Source organism: Dromaius novaehollandiae, chromosome 5, assembly GCF_036370855.1.
Source record: "Dromaius novaehollandiae isolate bDroNov1 chromosome 5, bDroNov1.hap1, whole genome shotgun sequence".
In the NCBI taxonomy this organism is placed as follows: Eukaryota; Metazoa; Chordata; class Aves; order Casuariiformes; family Dromaiidae; genus Dromaius; species Dromaius novaehollandiae.
The window spans coordinates 64,741,559-64,768,100 of record NC_088102.1 but is presented as its reverse complement, the minus strand read 5'-3'; the positions used below and the strand labels follow the sequence as shown (position 1 = coordinate 64,768,100).

General features: G+C 37.5%; 1 protein-coding gene across 1 annotated transcript in view; it reads right to left on the bottom strand.

Annotated features, from left to right (window-relative positions):
- OTOG (otogelin) overlaps positions 1-26,542 on the bottom strand; it is a 107,018-nt gene that overhangs the window by 16,492 nt on the left and 63,984 nt on the right. Inside the window, exons 33-46 of the mRNA XM_026104560.2 lie at positions 18,023-18,140; positions 17,221-17,300; positions 13,297-16,803; positions 12,884-13,155; positions 12,077-12,245; positions 11,793-11,929; positions 10,206-10,295; positions 9,624-9,807; positions 6,690-6,910; positions 5,552-5,690; positions 3,255-3,449; positions 2,199-2,411; positions 1,314-1,418; positions 826-936 (exon numbers count right to left, since the gene is read on the bottom strand). Coding sequence (XP_025960345.2) covers positions 826-936; positions 1,314-1,418; positions 2,199-2,411; positions 3,255-3,449; positions 5,552-5,690; positions 6,690-6,910; positions 9,624-9,807; positions 10,206-10,295; positions 11,793-11,929; positions 12,077-12,245; positions 12,884-13,155; positions 13,297-16,803; positions 17,221-17,300; positions 18,023-18,140 — 5,541 coding nt within the window. The remainder of the gene's footprint in view (positions 1-825; positions 937-1,313; positions 1,419-2,198; positions 2,412-3,254; positions 3,450-5,551; positions 5,691-6,689; positions 6,911-9,623; positions 9,808-10,205; positions 10,296-11,792; positions 11,930-12,076; positions 12,246-12,883; positions 13,156-13,296; positions 16,804-17,220; positions 17,301-18,022; positions 18,141-26,542) is intronic.

The window sequence follows — 26,542 nt, the reverse complement described above, 5'->3', positions numbered from 1 at the left end:
GGACATTCCAGTATTCTCAGTGCAAAGACATGATATCTAAAAAGAGACAGAAGAATACAGTGCTGATAAAGAGAAGAGCCAAATGCAGCACATGGCTTCCACACTAACAAAGTGACCCCCAGAACACCGTTAAAAACAGCAGCGTATTTCAAGTTTTCATTTAAGGCAAAATTTTTTGCACATGGAAGAGCAAATCAAGAAGACTCAGTCTGCAATTCACTGAAATCTATGTACAAAAATAGAGTCCATTCAAGAGATACACAGGACGTATTATCAAATAATTAGCATGCAGAAAATAACCATATGGTAACGAATGGAACTCCTACATTAATGCCAAGAGCAGAATTTTATTACTGAATTAACTCAGTAAGGGCCAAAGCCCAAGAGAACTGAACAAATCTGCATGATACTCTCATTTGCGACATTTAAGATAAGAAAGATGGGCCATGGCTGATGCCACAGGATACGTGGAGCAAGAGCATATATAACTTCAATCTTCTTTTAAATAAAATATTCATGCAGCCAACCCACACACTGCACATGGACACTCTCTCAATAGCCCTCAATTCCATCATCCATGGACTCCACCAGCTGTCTTTTACATGGCTCAAGAATACAGTTCACTTGCCCAAAGCCATTGTGTGACTCTTGATGGTTGCTGCCATTTCCTATACTTTGTAAACTTCATGCCCATTTTACTACCCACTTCTGAGCCTTGTTAAGCTGGGAGAGCTGAATACAAGGAGCCTTAATTGGTAAGCTACTGTGCACACCTTATTGTATATGTGAAAATACTAATAGTCTCAGCTAGCCCGGACACCATACCACAAATATAGGATATGCAGCAGGTACTCTCCACCCGAGCAGCAATTAGTGTTTGATCCTCTTGACAGGTTGGAATCTGCTCCATTGGTTCACATTTTGCTGGATCACATTCTGAAACAAGCACAATACATTTATTTCTTACATTACTCTTTAGACAAAGTATAACATTCCTCCTTCCTTATGCTATATCCCTAAGAAATGGCAGTGCGAAGTAGAGAAATACTACAAGGCACTTTAGAAAAGCTTTTACTTTGTATCACAAGAGAGCAAAGACACATTTTTGCCTGGTCTTGGAGCACAAGGCTCCTTGTATGTGCACAAAATGAGGTACAATCCAACCCTGAGTTTTCAGATGAAAGAGAACTTTGTAAATGGTCATATTAACAATGATGTTTACACTGACTTTCTTTTTGCTCTGAAGTTGAGCTATTTAGTTTCCTGAACATCTTTTACACAGTGATCTTTCTACCTTTTTATAAGAAACCTACCACAAGTGTAGTTGGGACAACAGGAATCTTCACTGTAGTAGGTGACCAGCTTTTCCAAGCCCTTACACTCAGGGATTAGGGGTTCACAAAGGCTCCGATTACAAACTATTATAAAAAGGGAAAGAGAAAAAAAAAGAACTTCTAAACTATTTCAGGCATTTCTAAGTCAAGGAGAAAAGTGTCAAGCAGTATTTGTAGTTTGATACCCCAAATCTCCAAATAACAATATGTATATGAAAAATACAACAAACTGTCAAAAAATCCTGAGATAATGTTCAGAAGTGTCCAGCACTCGCCATACTCTTCATGGAGTTTATCAAAAGATAACCTAGAGTCCATGCGAAAATTCCACTTTAAAAAAATTATTTCCTATGGAAAACTCACTGCAATAATGTAATCCCAAGTGGTCAAAACATGAGATACTTTAACTGCTTGCAACCTTTTTTTTTCAAGATGGTCTTTTTTTTTTAAGCTAAATAAGGATACAGAACGCTTTTATATCCTTTCTCTTACTGCTCACTGACTTTGTAGATAAACAGTCATGTAATCTTTTTTCTAGTAATTAGTTACATCATTGATTTATTTGTATTTGAATTTTAAAAACAAATCACTATCCTGGACAGCTGAGAAACAAATTCATATCCCAGCAATCACAGACTCATTTCAATCTTTAGAACTCCTGACCCTTCTCCTTACCCCTCCCCCGAAAGCTCACTAGATATTTAGCCAAATAGTTTCTACAGTTTTTTGCACAATCTATATATTCAGAACAAAATCATTTCCATTTACTCCAAAAATAGGATATGTAACAGGAAAACAAACCACAGAGAAAGGATATCTGCAGATTCCAGTAGGCACTATTCACATTTATTAAAGGATACTTACCACAGATCTTCTGAGGACAGCATGTCTGATCACCAGGAACAAGCACGGCCACTTCTGCAAATCGCTGACAGTCCAAATAGTGGATATCTGAACAGTTGTACTCCACTGGAATAATGGCCTCACTGTCAACACATTTTTGCATACAGCAGCCACTCAAAGAAGTTTTCCAGATCTCACCTACTGCGTGAGGTGCTCCTGAGCTATCTGTACAAGCTAGATGAGGGCAAGAGAAGATGGAAATAATTTCTCCTTACTTCAAATTTTGGCCATCTTTTTTTTCTGCACCAGGTGTGGAGTTACAAATGATAAAATCTCAGAGTTTTAAAGGCACTGCCTATCCATCCCACCCCCCAAAAAGTCAGTCTGAGACAACTCATACCCATCAGGATCCTCCTTTTCATTTCATGTCTCCATTGCAAGGCCATTCACTTAAAATCCCAATCTAATCCTTTGTTTTTGAAGCAATGATTGGAAAAGAAGTTGCTTTCTTTTTTGACACATGGCAAAATTGTTATTAATTTATGGTGATATATGTAATCTGATTTATAATAAATGCATCTTCTGCGTTGTTATTATTTAATACTGATGCACAATTCGGTGCATACACAATTCTGCACAGGCAAAATTGTAATGCAAACAAACATCAATGCTGGCAGCAAGAACGTAGGACATTTGCATATAGTTGTTCTAACTGTATAATTAATTGTTGCTGCATGCCTTTTCAATGCCTTTCAGTATCAATAAGCTGGACTCCTTGGCAAAAGCAAGGTGGAAAGGCGTTCAAGATTAACATACTTGAATACTAGAATTCATACACATAATCAAAACATTTTGAAGTGCATCCTCCAGCTGACAAAAGTTGGCAAAATGGCACGTCACGATGAGATTCCCTGCTTACTCGCTTGTACTGTTAATGTTTACTGAACCTGCAGAGTCTTCAGCTGAATGACATATGCAGAACCCACACAGCACCAACCCAGAGCTGGACTTACTCATAATTAAGAATCTGACCACCAACTTGCTGGCAGTAAAGAAGAAAAACATATCAAAGCATACCACATTTTTCTTCAGGAATACAGAGAGCAGTGTGAGCTCGGTGAAGGATGGTCCCTCCAGCACAGACACAACCTTCCGTCAACACTGAGCAAGAGTCTGAGTCCAGGGAAGCCACCTCGCTATCCTGACAACTCTCCGGAACTGCACAGGCAGCTATGCAGGCCTGATAGGAGAAGCTTTCTGAACAGAGGAAGGCTGGGAAACAAATAAACAAATCACTCATTCTGAAGCTGAAATCAGATGAAGGAGCACCACCTAAACAAAAGGCATAAACCTTTTTGTGCTTGTCAGTTTTATACAATCTACAAACCTAAAACACAGACGCAGATCAATTACTTTCTACATGAGGAATTCACAAAAAATTGCACAGAGGAAATTTCATAAACACTTCCTCTTCTCTTCCTCTTGTAGTAACATTTTCAGCAGGCTTCGGTTTGCTTTTTGGCAGGAGAGAAATCAAATTATGCAACTGTGTTGACGCAAATTAATTCAGCTTTGAAAAACACTTACAAATACTATACTGATTAACGATACAGTGTTTTGAAACATTTAGAATATTTTGCAGTGGATAAAGAAAATACACTGATTACAAAAGAGTTTTGTCAATTACTAAAAGATGTATGTAAAGGCAAATTCAGTATTGCTTTACCTGGAATAATAAAGAATGGGATGAATTCACTGCTATATTTAATAGATATCCATATTAATCACTGTCCTGGATGAGATGTATTATTTTTAAGTTGACGAACAGTTAAATTTAACATTAATTCTGCTACTAATGTAAATTCATTGATATGTATGTAATGGGTGCAGGCAGGACTAGATTGAATAAACATTTCATTCTGATTTAACTCTCGGTGTTGCAGGCTTCCAACCTGATCTTTCGTTAATGCCAACAGCATAGCCCTGTGAACAGCCAAAATAAAGGCTCCTCATCATTGCTGGATGTAATGATACCTAAATCACACAGCAACACAACCTGGAATCACGGCAATGAGGGGAGGTCAAAGGCCAATTCACAAAGGGACAGTCTGCTTAGAAATGAGGAAGGTTCAAGTTTAGATTTTAAAGATTAATTGGGAGAGGAGGCTGATGTTATTCAGCTCCTTGCTTCTAAGAACAACCATACTGCCCCACAGGAAATAGCTATTCTAATCCTATAATCAAAGGAGCTCAGGCTTTTAAAGTCACAGTCCACAGCGTGTCAAGGCTTAGGGACATGAAAATACAGAAGTGACTTCATGTTTTTTGCTTACTAGGCATGCACCGCCAGAGGTCACTGTGGTATAAAAATAAGAGTCTCGTATGTCCTTTCAGGACGGATTAAATACTTAACTATATTTACACATATATTTTGTGAACTGTCTTTTTAAACAATTGTTAGTAAAATCCATATAAATAGAAGAAAAATTGTTAAAAAAATAACTAACCAGTTTTGAACTTTAGACTCCATACTGTTGGTTTTATTTGTAGCACTGTAGCACATGCCTGCATGAAGCCTGCACTCATGTATCCACTTGAAATCACTTTAACCAAGAAACCACACTCAATTTCTATGCACAGGGAGCTTTCTTATTTTGGGGGACCACACTTGATCAATAGGTCATTCCCTTCTCAAGCACTAAAACTACAGTCCTCTGTGGTTTAGGACTTTTCCTAGGAGATCATTGACAGCATCAAGAGATGCAGTAATCTAAATCTTGTATTTGCTTTTTCTGATGACTACAGGGCCCCTTTGGCCTTGCCCTTTAGTATACTGCTAAGGCAGATGTATTCAGCCAGGATCCTCTAGCTCTCAGATTTTACTCCTTTCGTCTAACCTCAAATGTGTCTCATTTCTGCAATCCCTCCTCCAGGCGAAGAGCCCTCCACACGTTTCTGGAGCACCACTAGGCAGATGGTGCCAATCTGAAATAACACAGAATTTTCCTTCTATGGCTTTCTCCTCCCCACAACCAATTCTGCCGTGTTCTGGCTGTATCAGGGGAAAGTGGCTACAAGAAATGACCACTGTAACACAAATGAGATGATCTGACTCCCACAATTTAGTACGTTACAGGCCAGAGGTAGGATCCTGAGCAAGTTTCTTTAATTTACCACCTGTGCAATGAGTACTGTGAGACTGATTCTTTTTGCATATTGCTTTCAATTGTATGATAGAAACTGCTGAATTTATTATCTCAATAATCACTTCCAAGGTATCTGAGAACTTCTTAAGCCCTGATATTCTCAACTTACAGCAAGGCAAGCTTTGCCTCTGCGAACATTAGAGTTACACGCACATGCAGAATACTTACGGCAGTAATCAGAGCTTCTCCATTCTATGCAAATATTAAATTTGTTGCACATTGCCACGTAGGCAGCTAGAGCGATGCATGGATTTCGAATGTACTCTTTGTCTTTAACCCATATATCACAGAACAGCTCAGGTGGAACCTAATACAGAAAAAAATCAAAAATATTGCACCTTCTTACGGACCCTGTTACGTAGGAAATAAATCGACCTTGTCTTATAGTTGTATCGCTAGAAGTAAGGAAGTCAAAAGCTCTTGGTTCATAGCAAGCAAGAGACTATCAGCCATCATTAGTGGATGAAGAGAGTCTATTCTCTACTGGCACTTAAAAGTAAGGCTCCTGGAATGTCAAAAAAATGCAAGACAACCTTATATTCCCCAGTCTCATTTGCTAGAAATGCCAAGGCAAGAGCTAATAGAGTCTTTCCAATGGAAGGCATAATTACTTGTCATTCTCTGTTCTTCTTCCTTTTCATCTATGTTTTTGTCTGTTTGTGGTCTCCTCTTCAAACTCAACAATATAAAAGAGGTGAAATGGTAAATGTACTGATATGAGCGTAAATAAGTATTTCATTCGCTGTTCTTACAGTGAGGGGAGTTGGTATGCTATGATTTTCCTCCATGGATTGTTCAAGCACACTGTCAGTTTGCTATTTGCATTGAGTATGCTTTAAACGGTCTGTTCTACCCTTTTGTAACTCTAACCTGGAACTCTTGCCCTAGAGCCTTCGAGAATGTAGGCTCTGACATTATCTATCGCCATTTGGAAACTGGTAACTTACTGAACACTTAAGGATCTTCCCACCTGAATTAAAATCTAAAATTACTCTATTTTATTTTTTTTGACATCATACTGACTCAACTGAATTATGTGGGACTGCTTTATAAATTGAACGGTATTGTCAAAGCTAACACAGAGGTATACTACTAATTTTTGAAAGTGTTAATTGCATATTGCAGTTGTCATATCAAGCTGCTGCACTCTTCAATTATTTTTTAGCTTGCAACTATAAAAAAGTATACACATCATTCTTTAGATGTGGTTACACATAGTTACACATTAATGCAAGTATCAAGTATACAAAATTATATCAGAACTGCATCTCTCCCAAAATGTAAGCTTCTAAAATAGTTAACATACATAAGGATGACAGCTGCTGAAGGTCTGGTTCAATACCAGGCTTAAGCACTCTGAGCAGTCCATGACTGAGCAATTAGTTTCCTGATGCCTGTCTTCTCCAACATACTTCAACGTGTCTGGCACTTGCCAGCTGTCTATAAAAGTCGATGGAGCATCACTTTTGCTTAAAACTGTCCTGTTGGGTAGCATCAGGTCATTTTGCAAGCTTCCATCACAAAAACCTAGGTATTACCAGAAGAAAAAAAAAAAAAAAAAACAGGTTAACACTGCACAATACATTTGTTAGTATGTCTGAAGTGGCATATTCAAACAAGTAAATAGGTCCAGTACCTGGCAACTAACACAGCATGCCAGTATTGCAATCCACAACAGATGTGGAAAGGATGTGGTAGGATGAAAATACACAAAATTTACCCACAAACAAGTGAAGTGAAAGTAAAGATGTAAAAGGACAAGAAAAAAAAAGAGGAAGTACAAAGTTTAAAAGGCAGAATTCTATCTTGTGAATTGCAGATGGGTAAAAAGAGACTTATCATGTGTCAAAGAGCTGTTCAGGAAAGCCCAAAGAGAGCCCAACTATAGCACACAAACTTCACTCTTCAGTTTCATAAGCATTAAAGATAAATGTATTTTTAAAAGGTTGTGAAGCACCTTCATGTATAACAACAAATGAAAACTGTAAATGTTAGTGGGAAAGGGAACTTGCACAAAATGCCAAGATGCTTATCTGATACTGAACTACAAAAATGTAACACACTCTTCTACTTGTGCTTCTGGGCTGAGCTGAGCACCTATTGGCTTAATAGCAACCACAAAAGAGGGCAGTTTTGGCACTTTCAGGTACATTAATATTACCCCCCAGCTGGAAGGAATCAATCTTTTCTGGACTTGTTTCTCAGAGGCAGCATCAGATTTCCTTTCTGTTTAAATTAAGGTAGTTGGCAATTTTGAAACTCTTTGGAACAAAGGAAATACTGTAACACAAGGAGAGCTATTTTGGTCAACAGAGAAATGCTGAGTATTACATCAAACTCCTCTGAAAGGTCTTTTAAGATCCAGCAGACTTCTTCAGAGTAAACCACTGACAAAACTGATACAGCAGTAAGCATTCAGAAAGTAAAACACCTTTTGAAGCTGTAAATATTAATCGACAATAAATGTTTCTGGTTGAAATTTTTGAGGTTGTGAGTCTATGCAGACCAAATAGGAAGCGTTTGATGGTTCTGAGTGTCTTCAAAGGATTGCTACCATGTCTGGGATATCTCTTTCCACTTCTCTTGTACACCTGTTGACAGCAGATTTAAAACCATGGCTTAGCTGGATCTGGTTCTGGCTAAGACACTGACATGCTTGCACTTCACTTCAACCAGTGATTTTACAGAGATGTCTGTGATCCATTCCCACAGCCCTCCTCTCCCACTTTACTTCATCAGCTGCCATTTGTTTGCCTTCCACTGTAAAAGACACTGCTCTTTCTGATGCTGATCCCTCCAAGTGATACTTGCTGCTACAAAACAGTAGTGGTGCCTTCAGTTCATCATATGCATGAAGATGAGAAATCAGGATGTATCAGTAGCACAGTATGGCATAAAGGCATCTGAGACAGCTCAAATACAAGAAGTAGACTAACAAAGAAAGCACAGGAGATCTGAGTGAACTACTTTACCCTAGAAAAGATAGCTTGTTTAAAGCTGGCTCTGGTAAATCCCACCAGACAGCACTGTGCAGGCAGACTTAAGCACAGAAGCCCAGCCAGGGACGAATACCAAAAAAATACAGTGCATTCCCTGCAGAAGGTGGACCTGGAACACTGGTTGCAAAAGACGACACAAATGTGTTGTCATCTTGTTAACTGGCCGTGTGAACCAGGAATATAATGTTCCCTATTTTCCCTATCACAGTAATCAGACTAGTAAAGACAAAAGAGACTTTCAGGATAACTTGGATCAGACCTAGTGAAAAGTATTACCTTTTTTGTCTTGTTTCTCTTCGATCTAAGTACAGTAACAATTAGCTATACAGAATAAAAATGATAATGAGACAGAAGCTTAGGGCAAATTACAGAAAATAATCCAGTTTCAACATGGCAGTAAATACAAGCTCTCTTCCTTTGCTAGAAACATGTTACTGACGGCAGGACTTGGAACTTGACTAAGCTATAACTGGTATTTGATACTGAGCTACAGATACTTGCCCTTTCTGAAATTGGCAAGATATCCACTGTAATTATGAACTCTATATCCCTGGTTTCCAGCTCCAATTTACAACAGATAAATTTACAGATTCAGGTGTCCGAGTAGGGATTTACATCAACACATCTATGCTTGCAAAAGCTACAGCACCAACAGTTTACCAAGGTTATGATTTTTAGAGAGAATGAAACTATGTGAAACTATTGTACAGACCTAACACTGAACTCGACATAATTGTTATCTATCCCATTACTTTAAATAAATTCCCTCTGAACTATTCCTTCCAAAAGATCAACTCAGATTGGTTCTATGAAGTGAATAATTACTGCTCCTGTGAATTCTGACCTTTAGAAACTGAAAATAGCACATATCACTTCCTATCAGCTGGATACCAACACTAAATCTATAAATGAATTTATTTGTCACTATGGATTTATGTCTGACTTATTTATTTGGGTATGGTTACAGCAGTCATGCCTGTGATTCAAACAGGCTACAGTCAGAAGCAAAACTGTGGGGAACAAGTGATTACATGGATGGGCATCAATCACCATTTCAAACAATTAACAAAATTAATAATCATTCCATGTTGACAGTATCTCAATCTTTGCAATCACCTGCAATAACTCTTTTAGGCAAAATCCTGCAGAAAAATAGCTTATATAGTTAGGAAAACGTGACTTGAGCTACTTTCTAGCAAAGCATCTCAATGTCTTTATTTCTTGCACTACTCTATACTTACCACATAGTCCCAAAGCTTTTGGTTCTCTGGTACTATTAAACTCTATAATCATCACACCTGTGTTGTGAAACCACTGAATTCTGGTATTTGTTGGAGTCTCAATTGCATACTTGAAGCCTGAATCCTCAATTTTATATCCATATTTTCTAACAGTAGGCCAAGCAAATCTTGAATTTACTGTGATCTAAAACACACACAGATAAATAAGAGTTTAAACATCAGGTATCAAATGCTATAGGCAAAAGAAATAAGGCCTGATTCTTGACAGTTTAGGAATCTAACTCACAATTAATTTCAACAGAAGTCAGGCCCAGATGCATGAAGGCACTATAGGTAGGCACTAAAGAGACTAGCAATCAATTAATGTGTCCTGCTCTGCAACTTACCTTGTGTCCTTTCTTCACAGTTTGACTCTTCGAATATACGAGCAGTTTGTTAAATGTCAATGCTGTAACAATGAACTATATTACCTATTGTATCTTAATCTAATTTGCATTATCCAAATGAGGTGGCAGCTTATGATTACAGAAGAATTAAGATGCTATCTAAAAAGGAAAGGAAAACAAACCCCAAAATACCTACTTTTCTACTTAAACGATCAATAGTAATTTGGTTTGACATATAGGTTAAATTCAACATCGCCAGGCACAAGGAAGTTGAATCTGAATTACTCTGTGGAGAAAACAAAACTATATGAACCACAGTTAAGATGTATAAAATCTTTATACGTTAGCTGTTTACTATTTTTAAGTAATGGGACATCAAGGCTTTTCTTTTTTGTATTTTTTAAAGAAGAAAACTGCTGTGAATTGTAGTTTATATAAACAAAAGATATTCTTTCTGCATCCGTGCTCCTGTCTCTCAGCTGTGATGGCAAATCTGGACTACAAGGTTCATCTGGATAGCATTCCTCCAAATTATGCAGACAAAATATTATCATCTTCTAGTGTTCAGGGACTTTGTTGCATCACCCCATCTTAAAATTACAACAGAAATAACGGATTTCAGAAAAAAGAACAAGAAAGAACAGCAGTTTGGATGCTGAAAAAGTAGGAAAATATACTGAAAGTAGACATGAGAATGATAAATATACATGATCAAGTAATGGATCAGAAATACATGCTGAACAAAACAGAAATCAAAAGCATTCAATGCAACAAAAAAGAAACAATGTGAAAGTCAAACAGATCTTTTTCACAGCAATCGCACTGAGCTTCTGGAACCAACCTCCACAAAGTACTACTGAAGATAAAACCTTCTGTTGAATATTTATATATATTTCAAGATTACCTAGCTTTCATAATAAAGACTGGAGTAAAAAGAGTTTTGTAAAGGCTCATGAGCACTTACTCTTCATGATGTAAAGACAATTTCTACACTACCCACAAGGCAGGATATTCCATAATGGCTTCCTTTAGGGTTTCTCTCTTTCCTCTCTCAAACAGCATACATTTGCCCCTGTCAGAGATTTGGAATGGACAAGGTGGTCTAACTTAGTCTGATAATCTTACGTTCTTTTACGTCTCTGAAGTTTTGTGTTTCCAATGCAAATGTCTCCATATGAAAATACATAAGAACTATGCACTGAAATACACTGCTAGGCTGTGCTAGCCTGCATTCCTCCTTCATTTGAAAACCAAATCTAGACTGGAATGAAACTCGAGAAGGAGCTCAGGTGTTAATTCTCACTCTGCAGGATATTCCCCAACAAAACGCAAAGTGGGCTAATGCCTCTTCTAAGAATTTTGTCAAATTCTACATACCTTTTCTTCAGTGCAGTAAAATCAAGTTATCTATCAATGAGATGGACAAAAAAATTGCATATACTCTATGGCAGTACTTACTACATGATGCCATTCACAAAAGTGACGAATACGTGACCACTTAATCTCTTACCGTCTTGTCTATTTTACCCATATAACAAGTTAACACTGATTTACCTCCCATCTTCTAAGCTCTTTCAGAAGGAATCATGCATATTCAGCCAGGTGACAAAGTGCTGTACTGTGCAAGTACAATTCACAGATATTGCATATGAGTGAATAATTCATGACTATTATGCAGTAATACCATGCTCTATTTATTTAGAAGGATATACATTAGAGGCTACATCTTATTAGCAGTACTGAGCACCATTGGTTAAGTTAGTAACTGATAAATGTTAGTTACCGTTCTGCAGTCAAGGACATGGATGGCAATAGTTTCATCTCGAGTTTGACTAACAATGTAGAATGCTTCTTTGAATAAAGCCAAATGATTTCCATCATAGGTTACAAAGCTCATATCAGAGAAAATTGTACAACGACCTAATAAAAATAAAAATAGAATAAATGCATTTTCCAACTATTCTATTTCTACGCCATGGTATGGAAACATCAAATCTTAGCCTCCTTACAAATTCACTGAATTGTTACCTCAATTCAGTTCAAAAGTACTGCATAATTAAAACTTACATGCACATTCCCATTTTGGGCAGCATTTGTCACCATTTGTTTGAGCAGCAAATCCTAAAACTCCGCAGCTGGGCTGAGTCACATTGTACGGGCAGTTCTGCGACTTATTAACTTGAATCAGGTGTCCATCCAAGCATATGTGTTTTATGCACTCATTCTCTGTGATTGGCTAAGGCATTTTTAAGAGACAGAGGTTACCATTCTTACCAAGCTAATAACACAGTATTTCAGAGTATTTCCTCAAAAAAGGGGCCTGAATTCTTTGGGTACAGAATACTTATGAATCCCTATGACACTGATGGAAGCCATCAGTGAAGAACACCTTTGAAAATGTGACCAACTTGAGGACAGTATAAAACCACCATCCTTCTGTAAAGCGCAGAACAGCATTATTAATTTCATGACTATATATTAAAAAGAAGACAAGAAAGAAAAAGCATGGAAGAGCATAAGTAGGAATAATAATAGGGATCTCTGGGAAGACATATTTTAAGGATGGCTACCTGACAGAAAATTGTCATTGAACAATACGAAGCACCATATTTTGCCAAAAAAATTCTTGCAACAATCACAGTCTGAAAAATGAGGTCCCAAATATGCTATATTATAGCAGTTATGAAATTCATTAGGAACAATAGAAATAATCCAGACTTTCAGATGTAATTAAGAACATAATATGACCCCTCTTTGATACCTAAAGATCCTAAAGATCAAAATACATGGCTCACAAATAATGTTTTATCAGTATGTCAAAGTGACCTAGCCATATTCAAATCCAGACAGATAACTATTTATAACGCTACTCACTGTACAAGTTTGGAGAGTTGCTGTTTCTCTAGCTGGCATAAAAGCTGATGCTGTGACTCCTGAGATAGCTTCAGCTGTTGCCAATCCATCAGAAAACGTTGTAGTCAATGGATAAAGTGGTTTGGTGGATAAAAAAGGAAATGAGGAAACTGATGGAGCTGTTGTGTCATTTGGATGGTCAGATATCATTAATAGCGAACTCACAGAAGGCATTTGTACCTCAGATGATATTCCAAGTTTCAAAGCTTGAGTAGCACCGCCCGATGATGCAGCTATAGAAGAAAAAGGTTTTGGTTCAGAGGATGAATGTATGGTGGACAGTACTGATATACTTGCTTTAAAAGGAACTTCAGTTGTGTTTGTGAAATTTAGAGGATAAAACATCTGAGGAGTTTCTGGGGTAATGGTAATACCTTGAGTATGGACGGCTTGGACTTCTGTTGTTATTTCTGGCTCTTTAGATTTTACTGTTTCAGGGGGCATGGACCCTTTTGTTTCTGAAGTAAGAGAAAAAGAAGTGGGCTTCACAGAGGTTGTGATAGATTCTCTCACTGCTTCTGCTTTCTCTGAAGTTGCTGATACAATAGTAAGGTTTTGCCCTGTACTGCTTCTCATTGAAGAGTCAGAAGTTGCAGCTGATGAATGGGCTGTACCTGGCAGCATCGTACTTGCTAGAAACACGGAACTGTAGGCAGTGGTTGAAAGTGGGACTTGCTTAGACAACACTGCAGTTTTCTCCGTAGCACTTCTGCCCACTGACGTGGATGCTGTTGAGATCACAGGTGCTAAAAGGGCACCTACTGATGACTCGATTCCCATCACGATGGGCCTTTCTGTTGTTTCTGTTAACAAAACAGATGGAAAGGTTGACTTAGGTTCTGGTGAAGCTGTACTTGTTTCAAGTGTTTGACCTGAAACACGTAATTCACTAACTGAGGCCTGCCAGGTGAATTTCAGACCGATATCTGCCTTTTGTGTGGAAAATGAAGGAAATTCTTCCTTCTTAGTTGTTGCTAAAGAGGATAAAGCCGCAAGCCCTTCTGGTGAGGAAGGGGGAATTCTGGTGCCAAAACCCAAGTCAGCTGTTTTTCTAGTCGGGACTGTAGACTGTAAAGCTGAAGAAGTTCTTGATACATATGGCTGCGTGACTGAATCAGTTAAATATAATTCCCTTCCAGTTGGTAAAATAACTTGTGTAGGAACTAGTGAGGTAGGTAATACACCTGAATGAATGCCTTCAGGTAGTGAGGTAGTTAAGGGGTATGAGGAAGTCAATGCTACCGTAGCTTCAGTTGTGCTTAAGAGAAGCTGTGGTCGACTAGTGGATTTTGTTAGCATTTCCGCAGGATGCTGGTAAATTGGGGTGCTGCTTTGGCTTGTCAAGGAAGGCTCTAAAGTCTGACGAGCAAGTCCCATTGCTATCTGAGTAGAAGAATGTGGTATAACCACTGCCTTTATGGTCTGTGCAGAAATGCTCTCTCTTGAAGATGTCTGTTCAGAAAAGGGGCCTACTGAAGAAGGAGTAAAGGACAGCTGAGCTGTAGCTACTGAAAGTTTTACTGCATCTGTCATATTTTGTACTGTAGACTTTGCTGCTATAGAAATTATTTCAGTTTCTACTGGATATTTTGCTGTGGTTGTTACTTCAGGTATCTTTTCTGTTAAAGAAGATGAAATTAATTTACCTGATAGATACTGAGAGGTGGAGAAAGTGTGAGAAGACTTTGTCAATGGAAGTACAACAGAAGTGGATAGAGTTGATCTTTCTTTGGCTGCCATTGCTTTTTTGGTTGTTACAAGCTGACTGCTGAATTCAGAGGATGGAGAGAATGTGGCATAAGTGACATTTAAAATGGCTTTTGCTGGCAATTTGTCACGTGATACTGTTGCTATTGGACTTGATTGTTGTGCTATAGTGGATACAGTAGGGAAAGCTGAGATGGCCGAGGTCTTTTCCATTGAAAAAACAGATTTTGCTATAGTTGATCTTGGATATGAAGAGGTAGCAATTTCATGTGATGTATGCATGGGACTGAGAGCTGTCAGTGATGCTTCTGTTCTGTATGTGGGTAGCGAAGGAAGAAAAACATTTAAAGAGGTTAGAGTGTGTGATGATGAAGAAGGGAAAGCAGGTGGCTTTCTAGTAGAGATGCTAGTAATTCTTTCCACTTGTGATTTATCAGGTCGTGTTGTCAACAGTGTGGTTTCAGTTGCACTAAGAGTAAATAGAGATCCAGTGAAGGATATTCTTTGAACTGTGTCTTTGTCTGTAGCTACCAAAGGAACTGTAGTCATTTCTTCTGATGAGACAGAAGTTTTTGTTGCCGCTGTGGTAACACTATCTGAATATGCTGAAGTGCTTTTCTTCATTGTACTTAAAAGTAGAGGTGACTTGTATTCTGCAGATGTTTTTCCAGAAAGTAAAGTTGACTTTGCTGAAGATTCAAAAGTGGATGTCATTTTGGATGTTACCTCTGCAGGCAAAGGTGTTGCCCTTGTAGTCTCAGCCAAAACAGGATATTCAGTGTATAATGTAGTCAGGAACTCTGTTATGTTTAGAACTATGTGTGGGGGATATCCAGTAGTTGATACTGTTTTAAATGTTTTTTTTAATTCACCTAAAGCTGGAGAAGCAGCAGTAGAAACAGACACTAAAGGTCTTTTAGTAGCAAGAGTGAGGGATTTTTCAGTTGTAGCTGAACTAGGATGTAGTGAATATGGAGAGAAATAGGAACCTGACAAATGCTCCACATGAGATGTTGTTTTAGGAATTTCCTTTTTAAGAGTTGTAAATGGTAACACAGTTGTTTCTGATGATATCTCTTGAGTTTGCAGAGTTGTTGTCTTCGGACCTAGAGATGTAGTGAAAGCTACCCCTGCAGTACCAGTCAAGTGTTGAATCATTTCAATAGGACGCTCTGTAATTGCCTTTGCTAATGAAATAAGCAGTGGGGATGTTGGGGAAAACGTAGTCTTTACTCTTTGTTTGGTTACAATACTTGTTGCTTTTGTTGTTTCTGAAGGTACTGGCTTTATGCTTGGCTTTAGCAAAGACAAAGTAGTGATCACCGGAGAAAATGAAGTTACTGTAACATTAGCTACTGTGCTAAAAGACTGTTCTACACTTACTTTCATTCTTTCTGAAGTTCCTGTTAGATTTACTGGTGAGGCATATGAAGATATGCCCAAAGATGATGATGTGGAGTACTGGGTCAAATATGTAGTAGTTTTTTCTGTTACTGTTTCAAAAGAACTGGGAGTAAATTTTGTAAGTCCTTCTGGTTCTACTTCTACCTCTTTTGTGGGAAGTGTCCTTGTAGCAATTTCTGATGTTTCCATTATTTTAGTTTTCACTGGCAATTCTGTTGTTCTGAGTATTGATGGTGTCCCAGTAAAAACTGAAGTAGAAACTGGTTTACTTTCTGATGCTGTGCTTCTAGTCACTGCATGTGTAGCAGTTGCTGTCTGAGGTTCTGCAGCTCTCAGTGGCTTAGCAGAAGCACTACTGATTATTTGTATACGTGTGGAGGTTTCTGAAGTGACCGCAGATGGAAACAATGGAGAAATATCACTAGGAAAAGACAAGCTTACATTCAATTTTGTTGTCCCAGGCATAGCACTTTTCCCAGACGATGTCATCTCTATTGAACGTGAAGAAACATTTGATAATAAAGTTATGGTTGAAACTGTTGTTTTAGATGTAACAGCTGAAAATTTAGTTTTCCCTGTAGTTGCATTGAGTTGCCATTTTGAAGCAAGTGTTGTTTCCATGTCCTTTGCTTCAGGTACAGGAAATGAAGTTACTGCTTCACTGAACACTGCCAAACTGGGTACTGCAACAGTAGTTGATGTTATGTGTGAAAATGCTGGTGTTCTAATGCTGGACAGCAAAGCTTGACTATCATCTGCAGGTTCAATGCCTGAAATCAGACATGAATAAGTGGTAGTCTGTAATTCATAAATAAATCAGAGTTATAAAGTTAGTGATGCTAAAATGAACTTATGTTAACTGATATTGCTCTGATCTTTTCTCTTTAATTGCCTTTGGACTTCCAAAATTCATAAACAAACTCAAAAATAAATTGACTAAATCATTTGCTTCATATTTAATGTTACTCAAAAGTTTTGTGAAGAAAGAACTTTCTTATTTTAAAATTTGTCTCAGAGTGAAATTACTTTAACCAAAATATATGTTCAGTGACAACTCAATATTGGCATAACAAAGGCCATAGTTACGTAATATTAAGCACCCATATTTGGAAAATTTGACTAAAACATCACCTAGGAAATTAATAAGCTAAATATTATACATATTATATACAATTTTTCAAACATACAGTCTTCAAAATAAACGCATCTTTGAGTGACTTCATCCAGCACCATATTCAGAGGACAGGCAGGGATGCATCCTTCTACTCTAAAAGGAAAACAATTAGTATTAACTAGTTGAACAGTATCCTCTGGATGAAGCATTTAATTTTAGGAAAACACTAGTCATTTGTAAAGTATTTATGAATAGAGAGCCTTGTTCTAAATCTCATCACCTCAGGGTACTCCTTCAAAATGTCATTGCTGTGGTTTCCATTCTCACACAGATCTAAACTAAAGCATAGACTCCACTATACTCAGTTTTTAAAAAGAACATTGGCAGGTTTGATTGTAAATGCTATTATTTAGGAAATGTCAAACACTTTTTACACACCAGAAGTACTCTAAATGCCACTTCAACCAGACTTACCGCAACTTCCAGTCCTGCCAAAAAGCACAGCAGGTACAGAAAACAAAAAGGCAAGGACAGATGTGGTTGTTGCAATGCCATAACAAAGAAGTATGGACAAAACTATTTGACACAAACTGATCATCCCTTCTCTTTGCTAATATTCTGTAATATCCTCCAGCTTGAAAGTTACAAATATACTAGTAATTCCAGACCCTGACAGCAACTGCCACGTAGAAATACCAATTTCATGTAGCTGCCACAGCAGTGTTTATTCCATTTCTTTTCTCCTTCACTTATTTCCTTATATAAAAGCATAGACCTGCTCTACTGAGCCTATATCTGGTTCCACAAATGCTTATTATGATGTATAAAGGCATTATCCCAATTCCATGCTTTTCCATAAAAATACAGATACTTACTTTGGTACTGCCTGACAGTTCTTTCCCAAAGGGTCTCTGCATGTTTTGAAACAAGGGCTTGTACAGGCATCATAACGCCACTCACATGCAGAATGGGACAGAAGTTTAAATTTGACATCTGAAAAACAGCCAAGATCAGTTATTCTCACGTACTTACAAAAACACACACACATACATATCAGTAAGAGGCATACTTAAAGTTCACTGCAACTCTAAATCCCTTACTGCTTCCAGCTATATTCTGTATAAATAACAGTTCCAAAAATATTTCCCATTTTAAGGTCTTTAAAACAGAGAGGAACAACTTATGTTTGTGCACAGTACAGTAAATAGTACTGGATTTGCAGCCTGTTCTCCTCTATGCAGTATAATATGTGACATTGAATTATCCTTGTTTAGTGCATATTACAATCATTTGAAATCAAGGCCAGGTAAGTGAGAGCTGTTGTTTTTTAGGTTTTAAAAATTGTATCAACAAGTAAACTATATTTTTGGTTATTCATACAAAATGTGAAACCAACATGATGTTGATTCAGTACAATTATTGCTATGAGAATCAAAAAAAAAGAGCACCACTTGCATATGCTGTATTAACGAGACTGATATTCTTTCCAACATAACTATCAGAACGGTTGTTTACCTGGTGTGTAAAATTAGCTGACACAGCACAAAGTGTACATAATTTGCATGATACAATTGTATTTTAAAGGCCAAAACAGAAACACCATTTCAAAAAGAAATCAGAAATAATTTATCTCAATAACTGATCTTTACAGAAGCAATATAAGCCATTTCAAAAGAAGATACTAATTCAACTGCCAAATAGCTTTGAATCTGAAATTATAACCATTCCTTTAATGATGAGAGCAACTGAGAAGTAATCAGAGACATGTAGTCTTGGAAAACTAAACTTGTAATCTATACTTGACTGTACAAAATAGTACCAATAGTGAAACAGACATGACGGTAACTTAAAGAGCCAAATTGCCTTAATAGTATCTATGCAGGAAAGTGTTTATTGAAAGGATTCAAATTCACATAATTGAAATCCAAAGTACAAATCCAGATAAAGGAAGAGTTAAACTCCAAAGGAGGGGAAAGAAATGGAAATAAGGAAAAATGGCATGCATCAGCAATACTTCCAATGCTTATTAAGCTCTAACTTTACAGAATGAATGTAAAAAAGAAAAATAAAGGGGCTCAGCCACGGACTGAGTGTAAAGCTCCAAGAAACAAATTTGTGGCAATTATATGGGTGACATTTTAGGCAGCACATGCTTACATGTTCAAATACAGCATCATGCTTTCCTTTCTATGACAACCCTGGCCCCTCTGCATGCAGAACGGTTTCCCACACCATGCTAGACCAGCTTAACAGCTCTTCCAACACCTGTCTGACTTACAGGTTACAGGCAACGTATCTGGATTTCAGGACCTAAACTATGACAGCCCAGCTGAGCCCCCATCCCGTAGCAGTAAGAACAGGGTAGCAGCATTTTGGTTACATCTAAGTCCATGAAACACCACCATTTCAACACACTGGTCCCTCTGGACTGGTAAAACTGATCTTGGAGTTACATTGTTCAGAGCTTAGGAAGAGCAGCTGCATTTAGAGTGCTTTTATTAATGAGTGGAAGGAGAATGCTCACTACATAGAAAAAGCTTCAGTTTGGGGTCTTTTGAAGTCTTTGTGCTTCTAAGTCTTGTCAATCTTTGCTTGAGTGAGAAATGAAGAAACTAACATTCTTCCCCCCAAATCCTAAGAAATTGTTCTTCCTGCAATTTAGGGACATCTGCACTTATGGGGATTTACCCCTCTATCATTATTAACTACCAATGTCCTCTGTCTTAATAAAAATAATTCTCTTAAATCAGAGGTATAAATCAAATACACTCACGCTCTTCTTAAAGGGTGTGTATGTTGCCATCTAGTGTTCTCCTTCAACAGCATCCTCTATCCAAGCACGTAACTTGCTTTTGTCATTGCTTTTGGAAACACAACTTTTAGCAGAGTAGCAAAGGTATTTATGAAGTTACATTTTCACAAATAACTATGTACACTTCACTGAATATATCTGTGACCCCTTCTAGTGAAACCGATGTCAGTTGCTTAAATCTAACAGAGGAAGGGCATTATTTCCGTACATTTTGTTGATAGGATGCCTGGGGTTTTGTAGTCATTGTCAGGTCAGAGTCATAAGGTTTAGGGACAAATGAAGAGGATATACAAGACAGAACGCATCAGAGGCCTATCGACACAGGCAACCAGTAACTGTAGTAATGACCAGCAATAACAGTATATCCTTGTGGAATCTAGGCAATGTCATTCATCAGACTACCCTAGATTAAATACTGAGACAGATACGTAACGTCAACTCTTGCCACAATCCTCTCTATTAATCAGAAAAGAAGTTTCAAACACAACGAAGTCTTGCATGAGAGAGACAATAACCTGATGAAGAATGTTACTTTCTCAATTCAGCAGAACAGGAATCTTGGATTAACACTGTGCTGGTGTTAATATACTTTCTCCCACTCTTCAAATAAACTTAGATCTCTATGAAATAATTGCCACGTTTCCCTCAAGCATTCCTACAGATTAAGTTCACAGGGTTTCCAAGTGTTACGTGCCTTTTTTTGGTAGGAAATAGGGGTAATTTGTACACAAAGGCATAGCATTTGTTGTGTGGTTGATAAACAACACTTTCAGTCAGGAACTAACAAAGTCATGCTTGTCTGCAAATTTTGTTCTCTACTTCTCCAGAAAAAGGGATGGAGAATAGGTGAATTTATGAACTTTGCTATGAAAAGAGTTTCCAAAAAGAACTGTACAGCCAGTGGGCGCTTAATTTTCTGGACAAGGAACTTAAGAGAATTGAGTAGGCCAGGCTAGGCTATATTAGGTTTTCTTAGAGCGCAAATTACATAAAACAACAGACCAAATCACCACTGTGAGTGCTGAATATATTCTATGAATTGTTTTCCAGTATCTCAAAAGTTTCTAGTATGTCTCAGTAAATCCACCTGATGAAGTCAAACCTGTGCATTGTTATGAACTGCGGGAAACTGCTTCTCCGACATTAGGTGACTCTTGGTTCAATTGCTCAAGATACGGTAAGTTTTCAGTATTGATAGCATCACTTGTAGAAAGCCTAAGCAGATCAAGGACCTAGCTGGTCAAGTGTGCAAGCCACTGTAAAATGAAACGCACCAAGATGCAGTTTCTGTTAAAAGGTTTGGGCTAGAGACTAGACAGAAAATAGAGGGGAGGAAAAACAGAGGCACAGAGACTTGTCCTGAACTACACTGAATTCAAGACTAAGCCAAGAGAATAATAAAGCATCTTTATACCTAGCTCAATGCCTTACACAACAGACAGTTTTACTTTTTACATTACTACTTCTGTATACAAACTATGACCGTACTACCTACAACCACCAGGGTACCAGGAAAAAGTGGTAATAAAGTTCTTTAAAGTAATTTAAGTCTCCCTCTCCTTAAACTGATGGAAATATTCCTTTCACTCTCTGTATTGGTTTCAGACTAACTTTGATGCCAGACAGATCTCAGCTTTATTGTTACTGCTGTACTGCTACTCCCATGACAGAGAAGACCAGAGTGCAGAAACTGGATTTCACCAGTGTCATGGCACGAACGCTTTATGTTACCCAGGATACTAATTAGCCATCTCCATTACATGCTTCCCATTTTTTTAATACTTAAATTCCCCTTGCAGCAAACAGTAACACGAGCTTACTGTATGCACTGCAACAGTCCAGTTCCCTCACAACAAAGGAATGATGCACAGTTTACAGACAATGAGTCAAGCTCCTTCCATCGAGCATGTGTTCCTCAAAAGGATTTGTCATGGCATTTGAAAATAACCATGCATCTCCTGGTGAAATCTATCAGCATTTGTCTTCTCCTCGGTGACATAACAAATCCTTAACAAAATGGTAAATTATGCCCTGGATGGCAGTTGTTCCTGTCTGCATGCTAATTGAACCCAAATTTCTTTTACCTAGCAGGAGCCGAGCACACAGCACGTTACGGTACTGGAGAAAGTTTCTCTACAAATGCAGGCAGAGTTTGCCAAAGACAATATATTGGAAAGATACTGCCCAGCCCCATACTTAGTTTTGTCACTTGCTTGGATGTCAGAGGAGCATTTTGTTCCCTACAATTTACGACTTTCATTCTTCATGTCTTTCAAAATTAATTCTGTGGTAATAAGAGCAGTTACTACTGTTAAATGAAGAGTTTTATTTTTTATCACTGAGAAACCGCAGTGTTTTGTTGAGCCATGACAACATTTCTTACTAGCTTAGCTGCTTTTTTATTTGTGTTGACAGTTTCTACTGTTCACAACTCCTCTCCTGCCCTTTCTTTACCTTACAAGGACAAAATTTGTCACTGCCAGAATCTACATATTTTGAATCATTTTTTACATGCCATACTCAAAAAAATCTCCGTTTACTTTAAAAATAATCCTAAAATGTGAACTGTATTGATTCTACCAAACAGTTATATTTAAAATATCAGATTATCTCAATTAGCCACGTAAAAGAAAAAAGCTTCACTTGTTTAAAAAAGCAAAATTCAAATTAAACATTTTTAGTTGACTCAAAAATCATGAAAAAATGGAGTATTTGGCTTTTCATTATGATCTGGCACTTTTGTTATTTTTTCTAGAAATTTTGAAAATTTTAGAAGGATGAAAATTCACTTTAGAATTAGCTCTATTTATAACAGCAGCAAAACACTGCTTAGTAACTTAGATTGCCTATCTCCTCAGTTATAAGTTTAGAAACATGAAATCCTATCTACCCACTTATACACACAAACTACCAACAACCTCTGCTCATGACTTTAAGTTTCTGCAATGAGAAATGAGAGCAAGTATCACTGAAAAAATAAACTTTGTGCCTAGCCAAAACATTGCTGAAAGCAAAATATATTCATCTACTTCTCAAATACTTTTGCTTTAGGTTCCCCAGATTATGTTAGATGAATATACTCTTGTTAGCATAACTAATCTCCTGTTTATTCACACAAACATAGGAGGTAAAAATCTGTGTTTGTGGTATAAGTTGAAAAGATATTGTAATGCTACAGTAACCTCAGTCTGATTGCAAGAGCTGCTGAGCAGATGTGTGTAGTGACATACCCAGGATTTGCAGGTATCCAGCAGCTGCTCAGCATTATCTAGGAGCAGGCCCCATGTCATGATCACTTGGACTGGTGAGCATAAGAGCTCAAATCAAACTCAAGTGCAATCCATTATAAGTAAAATATGACATTTTAGAACATGAATTCTACTGAGGGAAACAAATAAGAGTAAATTAAGTTAAGCTGGTCAATTACAACATCAATAAATCTCACTAAACATGAAAGATGCCTCTGTTAAAAAAAGTTTTCATAAAAAATGAATTTCATTTTCACTTTTATACCATTTCTATTTCTGAATGTGTTTCAGATAATTAAGATTCCAGCATTAAAATCAACCAGAAAGGCCCTATATCAGATGTAAAGATTGATAAATTATCTCTGTGCACTGTGCATATTTTCTGCACATGAAAAAATTAAAATTTTTAATTTTAGCAGAAAATTCTCACTGAGACAGGCCTTATATTTACAACAAATTAGTTGTTAAACACATAACTAATATTACTAAGAACTTTGCCACAAAATTTATATAGGATTTAGGGCAAGTCGCTTACCTTTTTTTATAATATATATAAAATTAACACATGATGATGTTAAAAAGGTAAGGCACACTATGATGATTCTATGAAAGGTAAAAAGTAGCTAGCTGGAGCACATTATTAAAAATAAAAGTAAAGAAAACTGCAACTAAATCCTTGTAAAGATCATCAGTTGTCTACTTTCACTAATTTCCCAACAATTTCAAATATGAATTAATCACTCTTACATGACATTTAATCTCTGTGCTTGTTTGTGACTCAGTACACTTTTTCGACTGCATGTATACCCATCCAACGCTGGGAAAATTCCTGCACAAAATGTATTTTCTTGTGAGCATGTATACCCTAGATACTGTACTCAAATTCTATTATCAAATGTTTGTAGCAAACATTTGTGGGAACAGGACAGCAGACAAATCTGAGCATAAAAAAAAACAACTCACTTTAAAAATGAAGTGACTATTCATGCAAAATACTTCGCAGTATTAGCCCATGATATCTGTGTAATTTATAGCGAACATATTTCAATATGACCGTATTTCTTGCTATGAAAGTGGAAAAAGTGACTCGTCATCTGACTTTAAACAAACATGTATCTATTGCTGTGGCGATCAGGTCATTTAAAATTCTTCCTTTTGAACGTGCGTCACAGAGCATGAAGAAGTCTCATGAGGAACTTTCTGGCCAAGGGGATTTACTGGGCCTATTATTCTGCTCCCGATATTTATCCTCTGATTCCGCAGGAATAGCTGTTCCCGGTTCAAGAGTTTCTGATCTAATATGCAAAGCATTTACGATAGTCAGCAGGAAACTCAATCTGCTTTTGCCTGTGCACTCTGGAGCTGGTGTAACTTTTCCATTAACTTAAACAAATGCTGCTGTATTTTTAGACCATGTAATTACCCTATATCAGCAGGCCGGGCCCTGTGAAAGTACACTGGAGAAAGATTCAAGCCCTATGCTTCTCTGCTTATAAAACTCTGAAACCCAAGCCCTCGGATGTGGTGATTAATGAAATGCCTCTTGATCATTTGATCTGATCCCACTTGCTGAGGTAAATTGTTTTAGTTTTCCATTGGCATAGATAGGATTTTTTGGTATAATGACTGGAAGGCAAAGACTTCACGCTAAAAAGACATACCACTCTGTGTTAATGGATGACCGCTGAGAATTAGAACATGTTTTAACCTTCTTCATTCCTCCTTCAAAGGTAAAAGACTAGAGAGATATTTTTATGTCAAAAAAAAGGGCTTTGCTTGAAATGCTGTACGAACATCCTGGTAATAGCATTAGCTCTATAATTCTGCCGTTCAAAATCTCAACAGCTCTGTGATTACAAGCATTTGTCAAGAGGCAACAGGCATTTGGCAATGACAAAATCTGTCATTTTTTCTGAAGTTGGAGCGTGCCAGTCAACAGCTGCATTAGGCTGTCATCATAATGCACCGCAAAACATCGGCAGATTCACAATGCCACCATTAACACTTTAATTCAATGTTTTGATAACAAGAAGCTCCATGAGGCACAGTTGGCCTCTTCTGTCAGAAGTCAGTGCCTGTTTCAGACTTGTCTGTGCTAGCGATTCATAACAGTGACTATAAAAGATGGCCAGGTGATGCTTCATTTGTTACAATATTTCATTTTCTTTCTTTGCTTGTAATGCAGACTTTTCCTTTCAGTGTATGAAGCACTGATTAAAAAAAAAAAAGTATTACCTGGAATACCTATTAAAACACTTCTGCTACCCCAATAAATGCATTATGAATGCATTTAAAATTATGGCACAATAAAAAGCCTTAATACATACAAATAATAAACATTTTGTAGCGATTTTGGAATTTTATACACCACACAAAGGCCAGTGGATTCAGCAAGTAGTAAGTGTCACTGAGGTTCACAAATAACATTGTATAAACATGTTTGATGTAACTGATGCATCAATGCAAACAGACACTAGAATAAATGATAGCCTCATGAATAATCTGCTTTGTTTTATTTTACAGGCCAAAATAACTTCTTGTGTCTCTCTCTTCATCTGCAGGCCATCTCCATTTTAGCACATAACTTCCAAGTATTTATGAATATGTGAAAACAGTTATTCTTGTTGTTTATTTTCCTTACTAATCCAAAAGAGAAAAAGCATGATTAATTAATGGAATTTTTTTAATGGGTGTTGTTTGTCACCAGTTGTTCTAGAAGCAACTTCTAGATCCAGCTCCTCAGAAGGGTTCGTATCTCCTGTATTTCTCTCTCTTACGCCTTCGTGGAATATAACTATTGTTATGGAAACAGGAATCTCTCCGGTATTTAGGAACCGTTTCATGGCAGTCTGCACTGTATATGCAACAGTCCTTAGCTGTCCAAGAGTCATCAGAGAAATGGACACAGAGATCCTCAAGAAGAGATCTGCATCTCCACTTACATGGCACCTGAAACACTACGGGATGATATCCCAGAAGGCAGAGCCTCTGTGACATCTCAGTGAGTGGGTATGCAGATATGGGTCAAGGTCTTTTTCAGGGGAAACACGAGGTTTGAAAGGCATAATCTACAAGCAATGCCCATCGCATTGGATGGCATGACCTCTCAGAAATGGAATAATCAAGCTTGCAGTGAGAATCCACCGTACAGAAAACTCCTTCAGGTAATCAGAGGAAAAGGAGGAGAAATTTTTTTCTTCAGACTCTCTTAAAAGATGTATTCAGTTCTTTTCTGTTCCCTTCATGAATCCATTATTCATCACCATCAATGTCCTACTCCTTAAGAATTTCCTCACAGCCTACAAGGCAAATGTTCTCCATAAACCATGCAGCAG